The sequence below is a fragment of the Festucalex cinctus genome, chromosome 18 (assembly GCF_051991245.1).
Source record: "Festucalex cinctus isolate MCC-2025b chromosome 18, RoL_Fcin_1.0, whole genome shotgun sequence".
NCBI lineage: Eukaryota > Metazoa > Chordata > Actinopteri > Syngnathiformes > Syngnathidae > Festucalex > Festucalex cinctus.
Window position 1 is genome coordinate 12,257,860 of NC_135428.1, and position 19,733 is coordinate 12,277,592.

Consider the following 19,733-nt stretch of genomic DNA (forward strand, 5'->3'; position numbering starts at 1 on the left):
ATTTTGTTAAAAAAACCACCATGTATAGTAAGGCGTTTTTTATTTTGTTAAAAAAATGACCATGTATAAGTAAGGCGTTTTTTATTTTTGTTAAAAAAACGACCATGTATAGTAAGGCGTTTTTTATTTTGTTAAAAAAACGACCATGTATAGTAAGGCGTTTTTTATTTTGTTAAAAAAACGACCATGTTTAGTAAGGCGTTTTTTATTTTGTTAAAAAAACGACCATGTATAGTAAGGCGTTTTTTATTTTGTTAAAAAAACGACCCTGTATAGTAAGGCGTTTTTTTTTTTTTTTTTTTAAAACGACCATGTATAGTAAGGCGTTTTTGGTTTTTGTTAAAAAAACGACCCTGTATAGTAAGGCGTTTTTTATTTGATAAAAAAAAAACGACCAGTAAGGCGTTTTTTCCCCCCCTAAAAAAACGACAATGTATAGTAAGGCGTTTTTTATTTGATTAAAAAAACGACCATGTATAGTAAGACTTGTTTTTTTTTTGTTAAAAAAACGACCATGTATGAAGGCGTTTTTTTATTTTTTTTTTGTAAGCCGTTTTTTATTTTGTTAAAAAAAGGACCATGTATAGTAAGGCATTTTATTTTCCCCCTAAAAAAACGACCATGTATAGTAAGGCGTTTTTTATTTTGTTAAAAAAACGACCATGTATAGTAAGGCGTTTTTTATTTTGTTAAAAAAACGACCATGTATAGTAAGGCGTTTAATTTTTTTAAAAAAAACGACCATGTATAGTAAGGCGTTTTTTATTTGATTAAAAAAAACACCATGTATAGTAAGGCGTTTTTTTTTTTTTGTTAAAAAAATGACCATGTATAGTAAGGCGTTTTTTATTTGATAAAAAAAAAAAACGACCATGTATAGTAAGGCGTTTTTTTCCCCCTAAAAAAACAACCATGTATAGTAAGGCGTTTTTTATTTTGGCAAAAGCAAGGGTTTTTATTTATTTATTTAAATTATCACGTATAGTAAGTCATTTTTTTTTAACGACCATCTATAGTAAGGAGTTTAAAAAAATGCATAGTAAGGTTTTTTTGTTTTGTTTTTTTAAACGTGTAGTAAGGTGTTTTTTGCGTATTTCATTTTATTTTTTAAACGAAGCAGCCTTAATTAGTAAACTACACTGTAAATCTTAACCGTCTTAAAAAAATAATAATAATAATTTTTTTTGCAAACGTTAAAACCTCGTAGCATTCAGAGTACCCGTTAAAAGGTTAACTTTATAAACTAAAGGCTGTAAAATGTGTGGTCCCAATGAATACATAAACTCAAGGGCTCCACAATTAAGTCTGATCTATAACCGTCAAATAATGTATACACAATTTCACATTGAGCAGATTTATTTTCTCATCGAATTGAGGAGGACACCAGCTTGAGTGATTTTTTTTTCTCTTTTTTTATTTGTCAAAAAAGCTGCTTTACAGCACCAACACATCCAACCTGTAAAGCCAGCTGACATGTAAAATACCCTCAACAATACATTAGAATCAAACAGGTACCAAAAAGTACAGTAAAATTACACTTCCTTTCAATGGAAATGTTGGGAAGGAAAAAAAAAACTGGAAGGAAAAAAAAAAAACACTGAGGAGAAATAAAACCTAAAAAATGAAAGCATACAAATAAAAAACAAAAACAAAAAAACAAACATGGAAAAAGTTACATTTCTGGTGTTTTCTGTACAAATGGTCTTCTGTCATAAAAGGAGTTGCGTCCATCCAGTTGGGTGTTATTTCACTGGATCCTGAGGAACAAAAACAACAACCACCCTGAAACTCTGTTGGACACGTTCAAAAGCATGACGACGGCGGCTGTCGTACCTCACGTGTTGCACACATCAGTATGGCTTGTAGGTGCTCTGGTGGCCCCTTCTGGGAGCCTTGCCATAACTGGCACTGCCCTGGCCTGTCAGCACACACGTACGCACACACAAACATTTAAAAATAAGCACCAAAAAACAAAAAAACAAAAAAAAACATTTCTGAAATACAATAATCAAAAATACAGTTCAGGTTACATGGAAATGTTTGATAGGTTTAAAAAAAACAAAAAAACAAAAGCACGTGTAAAAAAAATAAAAAATAAAAATGCTGCACTTGTCCCTGTCCTAGGGGTGGCCGATATGACGATATTAGATCGTTAAGAACTTTAATGTGTTGACGATCTCATAAAGCTGACAGATCGGCAAGATCGTCTGTGGCACGTTCAACTTTATGCAGGCTCAAGCTTGGTTTAAGATGAATCCGTGTGGTCTTTTTTTTTTTTAAAATTTTTTTTTACCCCCCCTCCCTCCACTATACTCGCACAAACACGAGGCGTGCGCAGCCGCGGTGAGTCCAACGCTCGCGGGAGCTCCGACTGCCCGGCTCGGTTTGCCAGGGAATTATAGCGGACTTACTGTAGTCATATCCAGGGTATCCATAGTAACCACCGGATGGGTAGTCATAGCCACCGTAGCCACCGTAGCTGCTGCCATAGCCGCCGCCGTAGCCTTGGCTGCCGTAGCCGCCCTGGTTGTAGTAGCCTCCGCCGCCATAGCCGCCCTGGTTCCAGCCCTGGCTCTGCCCTGCCAACATAAAACGCATTGATCAATTTTTGTCACTACTTTGAAAATGGCTCGTTTACTTGTAAAGCCGTCAATGACAGCAAGTTAAGCGTGCCCGTCCGACCTCCTCCGCGCCCTCTGCCCCCTCGGCCGCCGTAGCCACCGGCTCCGCCGCCGCGTCCTCCACCATACTGCTGCTGTTGCTGCTGCTGCTGGTACACCTCCTTGGGCTGGGCGATCTTCAGCTCGCACTGACAAAACCACACACAACAATAACGGCCACATTAAAACATACGCACAACATTCCCTCCCCACCTCGTCCAGAAAAGGGGCCGGCTAAACTCGACCAGATGAGATGACTGACCCTTCCGCCCTCGATGTTGTGGAACTTCTTCTCCAAGCACTTCTTGACGCTGGCTTCCTCTTTGTATGTGATGAAGATGAAGCCCCTCCTCTTCTTCGACTTGGGGTCAAGAGGAAGCTCGATGGTTTCAATCTGAAAAGGAAACAACACACGTGAACTTGTGTCTTGATTTTGGGGGGAGAGGAGAGAAACTTTTTTTTTTTTAAATGATCAATGCATATGATGTTTTTTGCAACAAACAATGTAAAGCTGTTACGGGGATGCAGCTTGTCATTTTAGACTAAATGAATACTACACTCATCGAGTAAACCAAACAAAAACAATACTTAAGTTATTGTATTAATTTGACATGATTAGCCAACAATTTGGCAAAGGAGGCAATCATTTAATACAAGGGTGGGCAAACTCTGACCTGGAGGGGCGGAGTCCTGCAGGTTTTGGTGGTTTACCCTCTTCCAACTAGGTCTGGGTTAAACAATTATTGTTCTATTAGATTAATCTAGAAAATAGTTTTATTTTTAAATCCGATTATGCCCCCATAATTTGACCTATATCGCAATTAATGCTAATTTATCTCCTAGTTTGGTTTGCGGGGTGCAGGCTAACTTTGATTAGGCAGAGGAGCTCATGTGTGCATGCCTCAAAACAACTCAAAATTAATGTTAGGGCTGCAGCTATCAAATATTTTTGAATTTGGAAAGCCTACTGAAAATTCTAGCGAATAATCAGTTATTTGGATAGAAGAAAAAAAAAAAAAAAACACTGTTGCTTGGTTAAAGTACAATTCTAAATAGATCAGACAAACATTTGCATTTAATAATTAACAGCCACCTGATTTTCATTTTTAGATAAAATAAAAATGATAAAGTGTGCACAGTCCCAGGGTTATTATCGTTTTGGAATTTTCCATTTTAGTTAGTTTTGAGTTTTGCTTTTTAAATTTAGTTAGTTTAATTAGTTTTCTGGGTTGTCAGAAAAAGCTAATGAATTAAATTATAAAGATGTGTGCACATACAAATTATCAACAAAATGTTGGAAAAAAGAAAGAAAAAAAAGGCTCTGTTCTCCAAAAAGAAAAGACAGAATTTTAAGTAGTTTTCAAGTGATTCCAGGCAGCGTATGCCTACAGAATACAAAATTATTTTTTCGAACCTTTATCATCCTTTCAAAATATTTACATCGACTAACTGCAACTGTGCATCATACTGTATTGTACTGTATTGTATTGTATTATTTATGGAAGAAAAAAAAGAAAAAAGAAAAAAAAGACCCGCTTTGCTTTCTCGCCACGTCGCCTCACCTCTCCGAAGGTACCAAAGTGTGCCCTGATGCTTTCCTCGGTGGCTTCCGGGTTCAAACCGCCGACGAAGATCTTCTTCACGGGCTCCTTCTTCATGGCGAGGGCCCGCTTGGGGTCGATCTGGCGGCCGTCCAGTTTGTGCTGGCTCTGCTGCAGCACCTGCAAAGCGCGCGCAGCACAGTCGGTCGGCGTGGAGACATTGACGCCTTTTTGCTTGTACGTCGACCCACCTTGTCCACGCTGGCGGAGTCTTTGAAGAGCACGAAGCCAAAGCCCCGGGAGCGCCCGCTGGCCGTGTCGATTTTGATGGTGCAGTCCGACACCTCGCCGAACTTGCTGAAGTAGTCCTTGAGGTCTTTCTTGTTCGTCTCCCAGCTCAGGCCGCCCACGAACATTTTGCTGGAAAAGAGACTACAAAATCTCATTCACTAAATAAAATAAAAAAGAAAATGCTTTAAAGAACAAACAAAAAAAAAAAAACGAAAACTAATTGAAACTAAACTTTATGTTTACAAAACTAACTAAAATCGGACAACAATTATAACAAAACGTCCGTTTTAGTCTTTGGTAATGAACGCATGAGCCTTTGGGGATGATTCTAAATGTGATTTTAACTACATTTATTTTTATATTAACCGGAATAAGGACATTTGAAAGTGTGCCACACAGAAGTAACATCATCTAGCAGCAGCCAAAAGAAAAGCACATTCAGATGACATCGCTCCTATTGTGTTTTTAAAATATTGCTCACATTTTTTTAAAACTAAAACTAATGCTGAAACTACAACTAAGCATTTATTAAACTAAAACTAATAAAAAACTAATAGAACCATTCTGAAAAGTAAAACTAAATTTGAACAACTAAATATAAAACAAAATCAAAACCAACTAAAATGAAAAATTCCAAAACTATAATAACTGACTGCCACACGTTATAAAAACAAAAAAAAAAAATCCACAGTGCCAGCCGCTTTTGAGCATTTTAACTCATCTTTCAAGGCAAAAAGAATATTGTTTGTCTTTACTACATATACAATGTGGCTACTAAATGAAAGATCGCATTCCATTCATCGGAATTTTACTAATCATTATTAAACGTCTTTGGCAGTCAAAGAGGATAATAACCCTAATCCCGGTACGTCGATCAAGCGGTACTCACCCGGCATCCTCTTCGCCCTTGCTGGCGTCGATCTTGCCGCCGTCGGCCTGGTCGTCTTCGCCCATCAGCTCCGTATCGGCAGCGGCGTCGTTCTCGTCACCCTCGTTGCCGTTTTGCTCCGATGTCTCCATGAGCAGCATGTCAGCGTCAGCCATCGTGAAGGCGGATTAAGTAAGCCTGATATGAGAGCATGATTAATCTTTGCAGAACCAGAATTCTTAAGGGAGATTATGAACATTAGAGCTATGATGCCATGAGCAAATTCTTCTGCTTCTCAATGACAGTAACAAAGATGACGCTTTGACATCTGAATGGCATTTCAGGTTATAATTTACTGACAGAGGTTATTTTGTTGTAAGCGGCAATTCTCGCTTGCAATTTGTTGTACGCAGCTTTGATTGGTCAGTCAACAGTTGGATTGGCCTAGCACGAAGGGCTATTTTACCGTGATTACATCACTGGGCTGTGAACAAGTTATTTTAGTATGATGCCATGATGTATATCCTGCTGGGAATCATCTTTTTCTGTGAATCATGCACTGTTCGCCTCCTGTTCTCTTTTCACAAAGTTTCCATTTTCAAATGCAGCAAGCATGTCTTATTCTACTTTAAATATGGACAATTAAATAACTGTTCAACTCTTGAATAAAGATGTCAAACAAAACGGATTGATTACAACTATCGACTGGTTGCAATAAATTTGAGAAAAAAAAAATACTTAGCGGGATTCGAACCTGTGACCCAACAGTTTCGGCGCAACAGCTCTAACCACTATGAACAAGCCGGTGCACATGCACCGGCACAAAATTTGAACTTTTAATTCTCGCGGCAAAATAACACCAGCAGAAGAATTGCCGGTCACGGTAAAATAGCCACTTCACCAGATGTGATTATATTATAATACTTAGCGTGGCTTAACACCACAGTTGAATTTTCTAGCACTGCTAGTAATTCACAGGAATTAAAAAGTGCCTTCAAACTGACTTGAATGAGCAATTTCCCATTCAAAAACAAACATGCACGCTTTTCAACCAGACCAAAACACGCGCAATTATAACCACCATTTGCAGTTGTAGTACTTCAAATCACAGCCGATTTGAGAATTCAAATCTTGTTTGCAATAAAGATACTCGAAACTGCCGTGCTTTCCAACTAGCGACGTCGGCTAATAGTTGATAACAATAAGACGGCTAGCTAGATGCTAACGAATCACGCTCGGGGAACAGAACAAGGCCCCAGCTGGCATTCGACCACCCGAAATCGAAAGTAAACAAACAAGACACATGGGGATTGGGGATTACGTTATCACAACAAACGCGCTTCAAATGTGCATTCGGGGGCAAATTCCAAATGGATTGCGTGCTAACCATTGATTTCGCCATACGTAACATGAGTCTCAATGTAAAGCGCCACTGTTAGCCACCTAGCTCACCGAGAGCGTCATCTTACCGCTCCGGAAAACGCCGTGGAAGCACACTAAAGCTCAAATCGGTGGGTAGCCCGTAACGTAAATACCCGCAGATGGTCGCCTAATTTCTCCCAAGGTCACAAATAAGCCCTTAAACAGACAAAAAGAAGCAAAAGCGTCTTACTTGAATAAGGTGGGAAAAGCGGGAGACGCCGGATTTCTGCTCAAAATGGACACTCCAAATTCGCCGCTAACTCGTGGCGGTTTATATACGACCGGATGTGACCCAGCGCCGCTCTACGTTCCAACAACGAGCCTACCGATTGGGCGGAAGGGTGGCGCGCGCGAATAATACCGCCATGTCATTGGCCCGACAGCGACCGCTGGGCTATGACGTCCACACGTCGACCGAATGTCCTTCCTGTGTGCTTGCTTCGTCCTGTGGAAAGCTGTTTGAGAGTCTTCCAGCCTCGAGTTCACTAGTAACTTGTTCTATTATGGCAAAAGATGTATTGTTAGTGAGGACAAAGATGAATATCGATTACTGCATGCACAAATTTTACTACTATACTACTTAGCACCTGAAAAATCTACTTTAATACAATGGTAAAAAAATAAAATGTATTTTACTTTCCACCATTGTAAGTCTGAGAGTCCTTATAAATGATTTTTTTCTCTTCCCCCTCCTCGTTCATGGTCATGCTTTCCCCCCAGTTCAACTAGTAGCATCAAAATTCTACTAGTGTGCACAAATGTGGAGAAACACATTTTCAAAGTATTTAACGGCTTCCCAAGGAAGAAAAAAAACAACTAAAAAACTATAGTAACACGGGGTTAAGTGTACCATGTATCCAACGCATACCACATCTTACATAATATGAAATGACGAATTGCACAGTAAACATACAGGTACATATATACGCACACAACACATTTTTACTACGATTTGACAAAACTCAAAAGTACACTAATCATTTACTCAAAATGAAGAGACTCTGCTCACGAACAATAAGTAACAATTCTCAACCCCCCCCCCCCTTTCCAAGTACAATTTTTACTCCATGTACCACTTTTAACACTACCAGTAATTATTTCCCCCTGGGAAAACTTCTCAGGATAAATTGCTTAGTGATACATGTTCATAAAGTGCAAACATGACATTGAATACAATGCTGGCACGTTAATCAAAACTAAAAATGAGGGGGGGGGGAATAAAGGGCTAACACTTTGAAACGAGCTGAAATGAACGCGTTTATTTCTTTTCACCTACAGTACACAATTTACTTTATTCACAGTTACTGGATTTTAAAAGCACATTTACAGTTAGAATTACTTAAAAGCACTTGAGTATGTCAAAAAATTTAAAACACAAAAACTCATTTTAAATCATGCACAAATAGTGAGAAACTCATCCTTTAAAGACAAACAACCCTGAGACTTGTTTTGGTTTCTTTTCTTCTTCCAGGGGGGGGATCCAGGAGGTTCTAGAAGCGGGACTTGCTGACCCAGTGGTACTTATCGACGCGAGGCCCAGCAAAGGTGAACATGGCCCGGTAGGAATTGAAACCTTTGGAGCCCGACAGCTGCTGTGGTGAGAGCGGAGTAACGGGGGCGAAAGGCAGGAAGGTGTCCCCGCCAAATGGCTTCCTCTTGGGTTGGGTGAGCCATGTCTGGGGGGCGCCGGGAGCAAAGTCGCTGAACTGAGGGGAAAGAATGACCATGAAGGAGGAGGGGGGAGAAAAAAAAAGAAAAAAAAACTAAATTCATATTTAAGGACTCTTTCAGACTTATAATGGTGGAAAGTAAAATAAAAATTTTTTTTTTACCATTGTACTAAAGTAGATTTTTCAGGTAATTGATTCAATCCAGTAAACAATGAAAAAAAATGTAGTTTGAGTTTCATTACATGGGAATCAGTTAAAATGCTTTAAAAACGGGAAGCACGGTGGGTACAAATGGTCAGCATAGAGCCCAGAAGGTCAAGTCCAAGTGTTTAAAGCATATGGGAACTGGAAGAAAAAAAAACAAAAAAACAAGCATGCCCAGTATGTACTTTTACTCAAGTAAAAGGATTTGGGGGGGTGGGTACTACTTCCAATCTTTAACCTGTGCCGACTTACCCGGTAGACGCTATTGGGGTTGTTAACAGTCGGGATGGTTTTGGGTTCAGCAGCGAGAGACGGGCTGCTGCTGCCACCGGCGGCGGCGTCCTCTTCCTCGCCATTGTAGTCATCCTCCTCCGAAGAACTCTCGGAGGGCACGTCCAGGCTGGCGCGCTCCACCGCATCGTGGACACGACGGGAGAACTGGCTGTCGGAGCGCTGGCTGCCGTCCAGCACCGAGATGGAGAAGGGGGCGCTGTGTTCGCCGTACCTGCCGCAGATGTCAAAGGTCAACTTGCAAGCAAGTCACAAGTAATGTGTACATTTGAAAAAAACATTGATTAATTTCCAGCAGCTGTTATTTAAATAGCAAGGTTATTTTAGCTAATTCATTTAAAAAAAACAAACAAAAAACAACAACAACTCTGAAACGACTTTTTACAAAACCAACTAAAATTAGCTTTTATGTTATAGCGAAAATGTCCTTTGTTTTAGTCTTTGGTAATTAACTGTATACATGAGCCTTTGAGGATGATTATAAAATGTGATTTTAAGTATATTTATTTCGAAATTAACCAGAATGACTGTCACACAGAAGTGACGTCATCTAGCAGCAGCCAAAAGAAAAGCACCTTCTGATGACATCTAGGTAAAAAAAAACGTGTTACTTTTTATTTCACCATGGTGTTCATTAAATATTGCGCACAATACATATTAAGTGACTGCCAAACGTTATCCAAAAAACAACCCCACAGTGCCAGCTGATTTTGAGCAGTTTTCATTCATCTATCAAGGCAAACAAAATTGTGCACTATGACGACATAAATATGGTGGATACCATATGAAAGACTGGATTCCATTCTTTCATTAGAAGGGAGAAAAAAAAAGAAAAAAAAAAAAAGTACAATTCTACCTTATTCTGTTCTGTAATAATCACCATTTGAAAATAGGTAATTTAGGTGACATAGCGAGGAAAGAAAAAATAAAAAGGCGCAAACAAGCTTTTTGTGAAAAGATAAATTTTCTGCACAAGTGACTGACACTCAGTGACGCTCTGAATTAGCTTTAACGTGACAAAGGCTTTGATCATTCACGTCTATTTCAATCAGATTCGTCATGTTTAATTGCAATTTCATACACCTTGAGCCCATTAGCTAGTGGCTGTTTTGGATTTCACAACTCCATTGACCAGGGGGCACTCCACAAAACATAGCACTGCCCATTGATTTGATAAAAAAAATAATAATAATAAAAAAAAAAGGAGCTGACGTCAACGTTTATGGCGGCATTCATTAGGATTTTAGCATACGTCATTAAATGTTATTGGTGGTCAAACAGTTAAAGAAAAACAAAAAATATTTCCAACCATCATATACCGCTTATACAAAAAAATACTTAAGATAAACTAAGCTTTTTCAAAAACTTAAAATAAATAAATAAATACAAGTCAACTAAAATGAAAACTCCATAAACTATAACAACACTGTTAGATGTCAGAGAAACTTGTGGCTTGTTATATACACAAGACGTCCACCAACCTGCACGCCACTTCACCGGGGTCGACCCACACGGTGAGCTCCTGAGGCAGACCCAGGTCTTCGTAGCGCACGCCACTTTTCTCACATGCCTTCTGAAGCACTGGATCCTTAAATTGCGCCCGGTTCATTCGCAGACATCTGTTAAAAAAACAAAACAAGACATTTAGTGAAAGTTTTTTCATAGACAACGTTTACAAACTTGGTTTAAGTATAGTATTTAAAATTTACAAACACCAAAACAACTATCATGGAAGCATACCGATAGGCCTGGCCCTTGGTGGGCACGTAGGGATGCCAGTGGTTCTTGTAGCTCTCAAACAAGGCCGAGGTGAGAGCGGCGGCGAAGCGATCGCGGCCATCGTTGTCCAGACAGCCGTAGCGCTTGACGAGGCGGCCCACGAAGAAGACGGCGGCGGCGATTTCCTCCTTCATAGCGTCGCTTGAAATCAAAACAACTGAAAGGACAAGACTGCTTCTCTCTGCTAAAACATGAAGACAGGATAAAAAAAACACATAGGCTGCTCCTACAACCAAAAAAAAAAGTAAAAGTAAAAAGATAAAGAGAAAATACACAGCTCAAGCAAACATAATTGCTGTTGGAGCTCTGCAGAGAAGTCAGCCTTCTTGTTCTAGACTGCACTCACAAGTCTGCTGTGGGAACAGCCAACACCTGTAGACGCTTGACTTAATTGGCATGGGCGGAGCAAACCATCTGATTGGTTCAATAGGAGGAATTTTGTTCTCTGATCCTTCCATTTGATCATTTCTAATTTATCAAAAATAATGTTTAGGTATTATTTTGAAGGGATTTTTTCTTCTTCTCATTTTTATCATTTCAATTTCAGTAATTGGACTACCATTTTCATAACAACCAGGATGAAACATGTTTTAATATTTCTAGCTTTTTGAACATACTGTAACAAAATCTCAATATTAAAAAAAATAAATAAAATAAAATCGAACAGTTAGTGCTTCCTGCTCCTTCTTGCGGTAGCGTAAAGAGAGACGCATGAATGCACACGGTGGCAGTCACAAGATGAGGACACAGCAGTTAGCCTGTTAATGGTGTTTTGCATTGTTTGTTAGCATTAAATTCAGTGGATTTTCCTAAGGCAAAGCTATATTTTTGTTTTGTTTTTTAATACACATTTACCCACATCTTCTGATTCATCAACATGGTGTAAAAAAGAGAGAAAGAAAAAGATTGGATTCACTTGTTTTTATTATTTGGAGTGTACATGGATTGAAGCTATTTTTTGACAAAAGAAATAAAAAAAATAATAATTTCACATTCAAAACCTCCACCATAACAGCCCTCCATTGAGGCAAGCACAAAAATAAAACCAACAACAACAAATAACTGAGCAGAAAGTGCAATTTGTTGAATTTTTGTCATAAATTTAGTGTGGCCTTTATAAAAACATTTCGATGACCTATATAGTATATTTCAGTTCTTTTATTCAATACAACAAAAGGTGCTTTAAATAGTAACAATCAAAAAAATCAGAAAACATGTTTTTTTTCTTTCTTCCCTTTGCATGATGTAACTAAGCGAATGAATGGCTGGCGATGAAGTCACGTGTCTGATAAGAGAAAAACAACTGCTCCCGAACGTGTGAGCGTTCAATGAATAGAACGACTGTATAAAGGCGAGCGTGAATGAAAGCAGCGTTAATTTAAGTGTATTAGACAATAAAACACTCCTGAAAATAAATAAGTGTCAAAAACAATAATCATTAAATAAGAAACTGCACTCAAAAACTGACATTATTCAGTCAAAAGTGAGGAATTTTTGATGTTTCTTAACATCCACATAGTGACCATTCGTTTGGATTGTGTTGTGCTCAAGTTTACATATCTCAGAAACAGCAATAACATACCCGGGTCAATTTGACGTCAGAAACTACTGTACATTCATAATTAGTGTTGTTCCGATACCGATACTGGTATCAGCAGAGGCCCGATATTGCATTAAAACAGTGGTATCGGTGACTACTAACAAGTAAAATGCTGATACCATTAATTCCAACGCTAATATAGGACTTCGGATGCAGAATGTTGTGTCTTGCTCGTGCACAACATTCACCGATATGTGACATGCTCACTGCATTCCGATCTAAAATATCCTATTGGCCCTTTAATTCTCTGAACCAATGGCAGGACACCTTTTTCATGTTGAGAAAAAAAACTGAGGTATCGGTATGGTATCGGCATCGGCCGATACTGCAAAGCTGGGTATCGGGTATTGGGGGCCAAAAAACGGTATCGAAACAACACTATAAATAATACACTTATAAATCAAGCAGATTAAATTTCATAACCCAAAACTACTACTAACTTTTCTCTTATTTTAACTTTGAAACAGATCAATCTGAGGTTACCTCGTTTTAAATTTGTTTTAAGAGTGTTTTGTCATGTAGCGCCACTTTCAGATTATTTTCATTATTTCAAATGTGGAAAACTACGTCAAGCTTCCACTAAACTTAAAAATGTCTGCATTGCTTATTTTAGGAGGGATTTTTGTTTTTATTTTGTCATCTTGGGACTTCTCACCGTAGGACATAACATGGCAAATGGTGACAACTGACATAAATTATCTTAACTGTATCTAATCTCTGAGTTTTTTCTGTTTTATTAGCAACCTTAAACATTTCTTGATAATATATTATATATGATCTTACTACTCTAAACATAACATTCTGATTTGTATTACATCTGGGGAAAAAGAGCTATGGAGCAAAATCCATCCATTCTTATCCATCTCAGGAGGCGGCCATTTTGCCGCTAGCTGTCGACTGATGATGACATCACATTTGCTCAGAAGGCAACGACCAATCACAGGTCATCTGTTTTCTGAAGTTGAGATGTGATTGGTCGTTGCCTGAGACTTGAGCAACTCTGATGTCATCTTCAGTCGACAGCAAGTGGCAAAATGGCCGCCCCCTAACAGGATAACTATGGCTGGACTTTGCTTCTTCATAACTCTTATTCCACAAATGTAATATTAACCAGAATGGCATGTTTATTACATATAACATATTGTCAAGAAAGGTTTAAAGGGCTACTTGACTTGTTGAACCAGTCGGAACGAAAAGTTCATATGTTGTTCAGAATTAACTTTATAATTTTTCATGTACAATTAATACCTTTAAAAGTATTTTTTTTTCTACTTGCTGTTGACTGATTACATCACCTGTGCTGAGGAAGTAGGTTAACTATTAATCATGGTTCACCTGTTTTCTGGGGTTGGTCAGTAAACTGAGCCGTGATTGGTCGTTACTTACTTCCTCAGCACAGGTGATGTCATCATCAGTCGACAGCAAGTAGAAAAATTACTTTTTAAAGGCATTATTTGTACATGAAAAATAATGAAGTTACCACTAATTAATTATAGACAAAATATGAACTTTTTACTGCTGAAAATGGCTCAATGAGTCATGACTCATGACTATACTTTTCTGCGAATCTTCCAGTCTCTGTTTACAAGCTGCTGATGACATTTTAAGATCAGCTACAAGAATTATAATGCAGAAGGTGGGAGAGAAGAGAAGCGGCGGTAAAACAGGCAACAATGCAGACGATGTCAGCAAGTTTCAACAGGGATGCAGTGGAAGAATCACAGACATTTTGGGAATCGGCAATACATCGAGTAAAACTACTTTTTGGCACATTCGGCCCTCCTTTCTAGTCATGACCCGCAAAAAAACTTAAAGCATACAGTACATGTAGCTGCTGCGTTTCTAACAGTGTCACAGCAAAGACTTTGGCTGAGCTTGACGCTCATGTCGGGCTTTTTTTCCCCGCCCCTAGAATCTCTGGCCAACAAACATCAATCAAAGTATGGCACCTTACTGTCAAGTTCTCGCAACTGAAGGACGACGTCCCTCTAGCAGATGCACGTAACATCTTTGAAAGAAAAAAAAAGAAGAAGATGAGGTTTAAACTCACCTGGTGTGCAGCGGTAACCAGGTTCTAACGCCCTCCCTCCCTCTCTGCTGCTAAAGCTCTGCTAAAAGTAGCTGCCTGGTCTCAGTGCTCACGACTGTGGTGAAAACACAATCAGTCACTCATAAATAAAGAGCAAAAAAAAAATGAAATAAATACATGAGGTGTTTGATGAGTGTTGTTGGGAGGTTGGCTGATGCTGTGGTGAACTTGCTGGTAAAGGAGTGTGAATGTGGACTGGTGCCACAACCCTCCCAATACTGCTGCTGCTTCTTATTTATTTTGTCTCCTCAACAGGCTGTATGGCCGACACAGTCCAACAGATCAGTGCTGTCCCGAATCGCACTCCCCGCTTACAACGGGAGCTTCTTCAGCTGCTCGAAGGTGATGAAGAACTGAGAGGCAGGTGAAGGAAAATAAGCAGGAAAAGCTGATATTTTATTTCACACTATATTATACTTATTATATATGTTATACACTAACCTCCCATACCAGCACCAAAATTCACTCAATTCTCCCTTGCCACATCCTCTATGAAAATTTGTTGAAATATGCTTTTTTTTTTTTTTTTTTTTAAATTAACTAGGGCTGGGTATTGATTCTAATTTCCTCAATCAATTCAATTTCAACTCACAAGAGTTCAGTTCGATTTGATTTTTTTCCCCCCAATTTAATTTACCTCAGTTCAATCTGATATTGATTCATTATGGAATATCAATTCTTCTTAAATATCAAAGACATGACTAAAAACTCCACAAATATTAAATTTAATAATAAAGTAAATTTTGCGGAGGCAACTGTTCAAATTATTTAGTTTATTAATGAAAGTAACACGTGATATAAAGTGTTGCACAAACATTGACATCAGCAAGAATTAGATAAAATTATTTTCATTATTCAAAATCAAAATTGTAAATATAAACAAAAAATATTCTGAACCGTCTTAACGTGCATTAGATCAGGTCTTCCATAAATGTAAGAAAATACTTTTAAATTAATGTGAACAGTAAATTTCAAGAAAACGGTAAGATTAAAAAAAAAAAAAAAAAAAAAAAAAGTCCTTTAAAAATCCTATTTTCTGACAAATTTATAGAGGGAAAATATTATATTATATTTAAATAATCGATTCATGGTTTTACAAATCGATATTGGGCTCTAAAATGAAAATCGCTTCGATTTTGTTTAAACTCAGCCCTAAAATTAAATTTATATTTTGGTTCACAAGATAGTAAAATACAGTACATGCCTAGAAACCCCCCAAATATTACACATTGTGTTTATGAAGGCACATTCTTGACAATGTACAGTTATAAATAAAGATAGATGGAGGTGGTCGTAAATTGACTTGTAATGAAGACACCTTTCACCAAAAATTATTAACATGGGTATTGACTTGCAAAAAAAAAAAAAAAAAGAAGTAGGGTGTACTTTACCTGAGTGAATGTACACAACACCCTCAAACGCAAACAGAGCAAAGGATACGATAATGTTCCAAGGCCCCAGCCGCAGCCAATTGGGCCAGAATCCTTTATAGAGCGCGAAGAAGCCCTCGTTCCGCCACGTCTGCATCACGCCGTCCAGTGTGCCTTTGTACATGGGTGCCCCCGACAGTACCCGCTGGTTCATCATGCGCGTGCGCACCACGTCCACGGGGTTGGAGGCCAGCGCCCCCGCCAGGCCGCACGTGAAACTTGAACTGTACTCACAGGAAAAAATATGTATGTGGAGTGCTAGGTTATTTTAGTTAACTAAAACTAATGAAAAAACTAAAACTAAAATTCAAAAAAACTATTTCGTTAACATAATAAAATAAAAACGAAAATGCTTTTTAAAAAACGAACACTACCTGAAGCTACATTTTCTGTTTACAAAACTAACTAAAACCAACTATAAAATATAGCAAAAATGTCATTTGTTTTAGTCTTTGGTAATTCATTTAATGCATGAGCCTTTGGGGATTATTTTAAATAGATTTATTTAGATATAAGGACGTCTGAAAGTGTGTCACACAGAAGTGACGTAATCTCGCAGCAGCCAATAGAAAACCACCTTCAGATCGCTCCCATGCTGTTTTTTTTATTGCGCACAAGTAATACACATAAAAAAAAAAACTAACACTAATACGTAAACTAACTCACTTTCTAACTAACTAAGCATTTATTAAATAACCAAAGCAAAAGCAATTATCACCCTGATGGAGTGACATAAACCGAAAATTAAAGCAAAAGTACTTAGACGATCAAATGGTCCTACATGAAATGCGTCAAAATGGTGTCGCCCATGACGCCGGATCGGAGGAGGTGCTTCTTTGTGATGTCGTAGACGGGAAGCTCAACGCCGACGACGATGGCGGCTCGCTGCGCCGTGGGAATGACGCCCTGAGGAACACGAAGGCACAAATTTGAAGTTGGAAAATGATTTCGACACCTTTCTGATTGGTGCTCGCTCACTCACTCGCCACAGGCCTTTGGTCCCCTCCGTCTGGTAGATGTTGATGAAGTTGGACATCATGCTGCCTTGCAGCAGACTGCCCTGCGCCTGCATTCGGATCTAGAAACAAATAATTTTTCTTTTTTTTCCCCTTCAATTTTGCATGAAATATATATACAAAATATACATATGAGGTGCAGATGTTATTATTTTTTTTGTCTACTTGGGATTGCTCCAAAATGTCGTAACTGTGACTTTGAATGTGTGTGGCTTTAGAAGGCGGCACCACCTTGAGGACGTCAGTGGGATTGGCCAGGGAGGACGACAGTACGCCGGAGACCACTCCGCAGAAGACGTTGATGACCATGGTCTCGTCTGTCAAACAAACATCAACACGTTTAAAAAAAAAAAAATACAAAAAAAATAAATAAATACCGTATAGTGTTAGTCACCTTCTGGGTGACTGACAAAAAGCCTCTTCAGGGAGTTATAGGTTCCGATCTTGATGGTCCCGTAAGACGCTTGTCTCAAGAGCGCAGGCGAGATCCTGCAACAAGGACACATTTTTGTTTTTCAAAGATCTCTCTGGTGTTTTTATAACATGCCTGCCGTGACGCGCATTCGTCAAGAATTACAGTTGACATTCCAGGCTAGAAGGGGTGGTTGCTTCCTCTACGAGGAACTGCTTCTAATCTAGCCCATAGTGCTATGAACAATTTGAAACTGCAGCTCTGATTAGCTTAGAAAGCTCAAGAGTCCTTCACCCTGAGTAGAGCGCCCGGATGCCCTCCTCCTTGCCGATCCTGAACAGAGCGTGGAACATGCCTCGGTAGCGCACTTCCGTGTACTGGGACTGACCCTGCACCTGGAGCCGAGTCTTTGTCAGATCGATGGGGAAGGTGCCTAAGAATAGAAATGGACTATGATCAATTGTGATGAGAGAGCGTGACTATCAAAACCATTATGTGACATCATACAAGCAGAAGACAAATACATTGTGTATGCCGGTATATACAATGGCACTGCAAGTGTTTTTAACCCTCGTTACATTTCTTTGGTACACTAGAAATGCTAATGAGTCAATATGACCAACTGCATATTTAACTGTATATAAATAAATCAACTACCTAGTTTCAATGTCCAAAGAATTGTGGCAAAAAAAAGTAGCACAAACTGTTGAATTCTTTTCAATCTGGATAATTATATTGATTACGTGTTTTTTTTGTTTTTTTTTTGTTTGTTTTTTTTATAAAGTACAATATTAAGAATGCTATTTTACTTATTAAAACAATGTGTTGAGGTAGCAGTCTACTATGTAAATTCAAATATCAAATCAAACGTTTGAAAAATAATATTAGTAATTAAAAAAAATAGATGAAGATATATGATCTAAAAAAAACATTTTGAGCCACTGTTGGGTCAACATATTTACCAAAATAATTAAAAAATATTTTGTTGTACATTTTACAAATATTTTTCTTGTGTTTTTAAACTTTGAAATTAACCAATTTGACCTACAACACAAAAGAAGCATGAATTGCTCATGTCACTTGTGCACAACCAAAATAATAGATATATTTTTTAATTTAATACCTGTCTGACAGAATAAATTCAATAATTACGTTTTTTTTTTTTGTTTTTTTTTTTTACTAATAACACCGCTTTTGCATCGGACAGGTGTAAAATCTAAAATGCCTTCCATTTCATATAAAAGCCAATTGCCTTGTCACCTACCGAATTCTGCGACGATCGAGGCCATCCCGCCGTAGATGAAAGGCTTCCAGTTCAGGTTGGCCATCTCTGCCGTGGGGGCTCCAGCAACTGCGGCTGCGGCTGCAGCTGCCTCCGCCTGCTGCAGCCCGGCCAGTAACAACAGCAAGCCGCCCAGGCACAGGTCGACGCAGCAGCGCTGTGACAGCAGGCGAACAAGCACGGCAAAAAACATGATGCTACCGAGATCGGCAGGGACTCCCTCATCAGCATCAGCACCCGAAAGCACACTGCGGCCGGAAACTGAGACGAGTCGTCGTCACGACAGCCGCGTCGCTGCTATTGGCTGTCAGCAAGGTCAATCAAAGGAGAACACGATTCTATTGGAGGACGAACGTTATCGAATAACAGTGGAAAATAGCACGAAATCGTTTGTTTTAATGAAGGCACAAGGCCGCGGAAAATTATTTAATAAATATAAGTATATATTAAATATGCCCATATGCTCGAATATACAGCGACCGGGAAAAGACACGAAACATCGTCACACTGGCTCGTTGCTGCTATTGGCTAGCAACCATGTCACTCAAATGTTTTCGCGATTCTATTGGGGGAGGACGAACCTTCTCGAATGTGCATCGAATGGAAAACGAAGTTCTTCATGAAGTCATAGCTGACAACAAACCCGCCAAATACATATTAATGTTTAACGTTAATATTTATTTCCTTTTGTTGTCTTTTTACTACATAGTTAGAGGAAATCACATTGAACGCCATCGGAGTGAGCTAGCTCTTGTCGGCTAGTCGGTTAGCACTTTTTAGGGATTACTAGCCTGTTGGCTCTCTTCCAAACACTTGCCGATACAAATAAATTGGATTTACACACCTGTAGAGAGTGGATAAAATCCACAAAGTGCTACTTCTCTCGCTTTTCCATGACTCAAGAGACACGCCAACGGAGCGAAAAAGAGAAAAACTTGTTCGCCGTACGCTCTCGGCTAATGCACAATTAAGCTAATGTCAAGTGGAACGGAAGCGACACAGCCTGGGTTTCCGGGTTACACTTTCAAATTAAAACAACTACTCGTCCTTTGCAAGGTCATGAGGATATCGAAGTGAAATGGTGTCATTCGTTGTTATTCAAAGGACAAAAACTGTTGAGGCTATTGTACAAGGTGATAGAGTGGAGTGCAAGTGCCGTGTGACGTGATGGATACAAA

At 38.8% G+C, this 19,733-nt stretch overlaps 3 protein-coding genes and 1 long non-coding RNA gene across 7 annotated transcripts; 1 reads left to right on the forward strand and 3 right to left on the reverse strand.

Annotated features, from left to right (window-relative positions):
- Positions 1-1,393: 1,393 nt before the first annotated feature.
- Positions 1,394-7,129, reverse strand: LOC144006033 (heterogeneous nuclear ribonucleoprotein D-like). Of its 2 annotated transcripts, none has more exons than XM_077504660.1 (9): positions 6,973-7,129; positions 5,382-5,558; positions 4,453-4,621; positions 4,223-4,381; positions 2,923-3,054; positions 2,683-2,809; positions 2,412-2,579; positions 1,834-1,918; positions 1,394-1,757 (listed from the first exon to the last, which is right to left on the reverse strand). In XM_077504660.1, exons 2-8 carry the CDS (start codon positions 5,534-5,536, stop codon positions 1,851-1,853), a joined length of 978 nt encoding a protein of 325 aa, XP_077360786.1. In that variant the 5' UTR covers positions 5,537-5,558; positions 6,973-7,129; the 3' UTR covers positions 1,394-1,757; positions 1,834-1,850. The 2 variants fall into 2 exon arrangements, with proteins under 2 accessions (XP_077360786.1, XP_077360785.1); XM_077504659.1 differs by having other exon boundaries at positions 4,453-4,633.
- An 897-nt stretch (positions 7,130-8,026) lies between these two features.
- LOC144006034 (maternal B9.15 protein-like) lies at positions 8,027-11,092 on the reverse strand. The gene is made up of 4 exons (XM_077504661.1): positions 10,688-11,092; positions 10,429-10,566; positions 8,909-9,161; positions 8,027-8,488 (listed from the first exon to the last, which is right to left on the reverse strand). Exons 1-4 carry the CDS (start codon positions 10,858-10,860, stop codon positions 8,273-8,275), a joined length of 780 nt encoding a protein of 259 aa, XP_077360787.1. The 5' UTR covers positions 10,861-11,092; the 3' UTR covers positions 8,027-8,272.
- LOC144006035 (uncharacterized) lies at positions 8,522-17,386 on the forward strand. Its single transcript, XR_013279732.1, has 3 exons — positions 8,522-9,179; positions 14,671-14,779; positions 17,080-17,386. It is a non-coding gene; the product is annotated as an uncharacterized LOC144006035 (long non-coding RNA).
- slc25a14 (solute carrier family 25 member 14) lies at positions 11,633-19,556 on the reverse strand. Of its 3 annotated transcripts, none has more exons than XR_013279731.1 (9): positions 18,538-19,380; positions 17,568-17,706; positions 17,256-17,350; positions 17,093-17,178; positions 16,828-16,923; positions 16,627-16,751; positions 15,856-16,069; positions 13,662-14,768; positions 11,633-13,621 (listed from the first exon to the last, which is right to left on the reverse strand). XR_013279731.1 is itself a non-coding variant. In XM_077504658.1 (9 exons), exons 2-9 carry the CDS (start codon positions 18,599-18,601, stop codon positions 14,727-14,729), a joined length of 861 nt encoding a protein of 286 aa, XP_077360784.1. In that variant the 5' UTR covers positions 18,602-18,712; positions 19,400-19,556; the 3' UTR covers positions 11,633-14,726. The 3 variants fall into 3 exon arrangements, 2 of the variants coding, with proteins under 2 accessions (XP_077360784.1, XP_077360783.1); XM_077504658.1 differs by adding an exon at positions 19,400-19,556 and having other exon boundaries at positions 11,633-14,768; positions 18,538-18,712; XM_077504657.1 differs by having other exon boundaries at positions 11,633-14,768.
- Between the last annotated feature and the right edge of the window lie 177 nt (positions 19,557-19,733).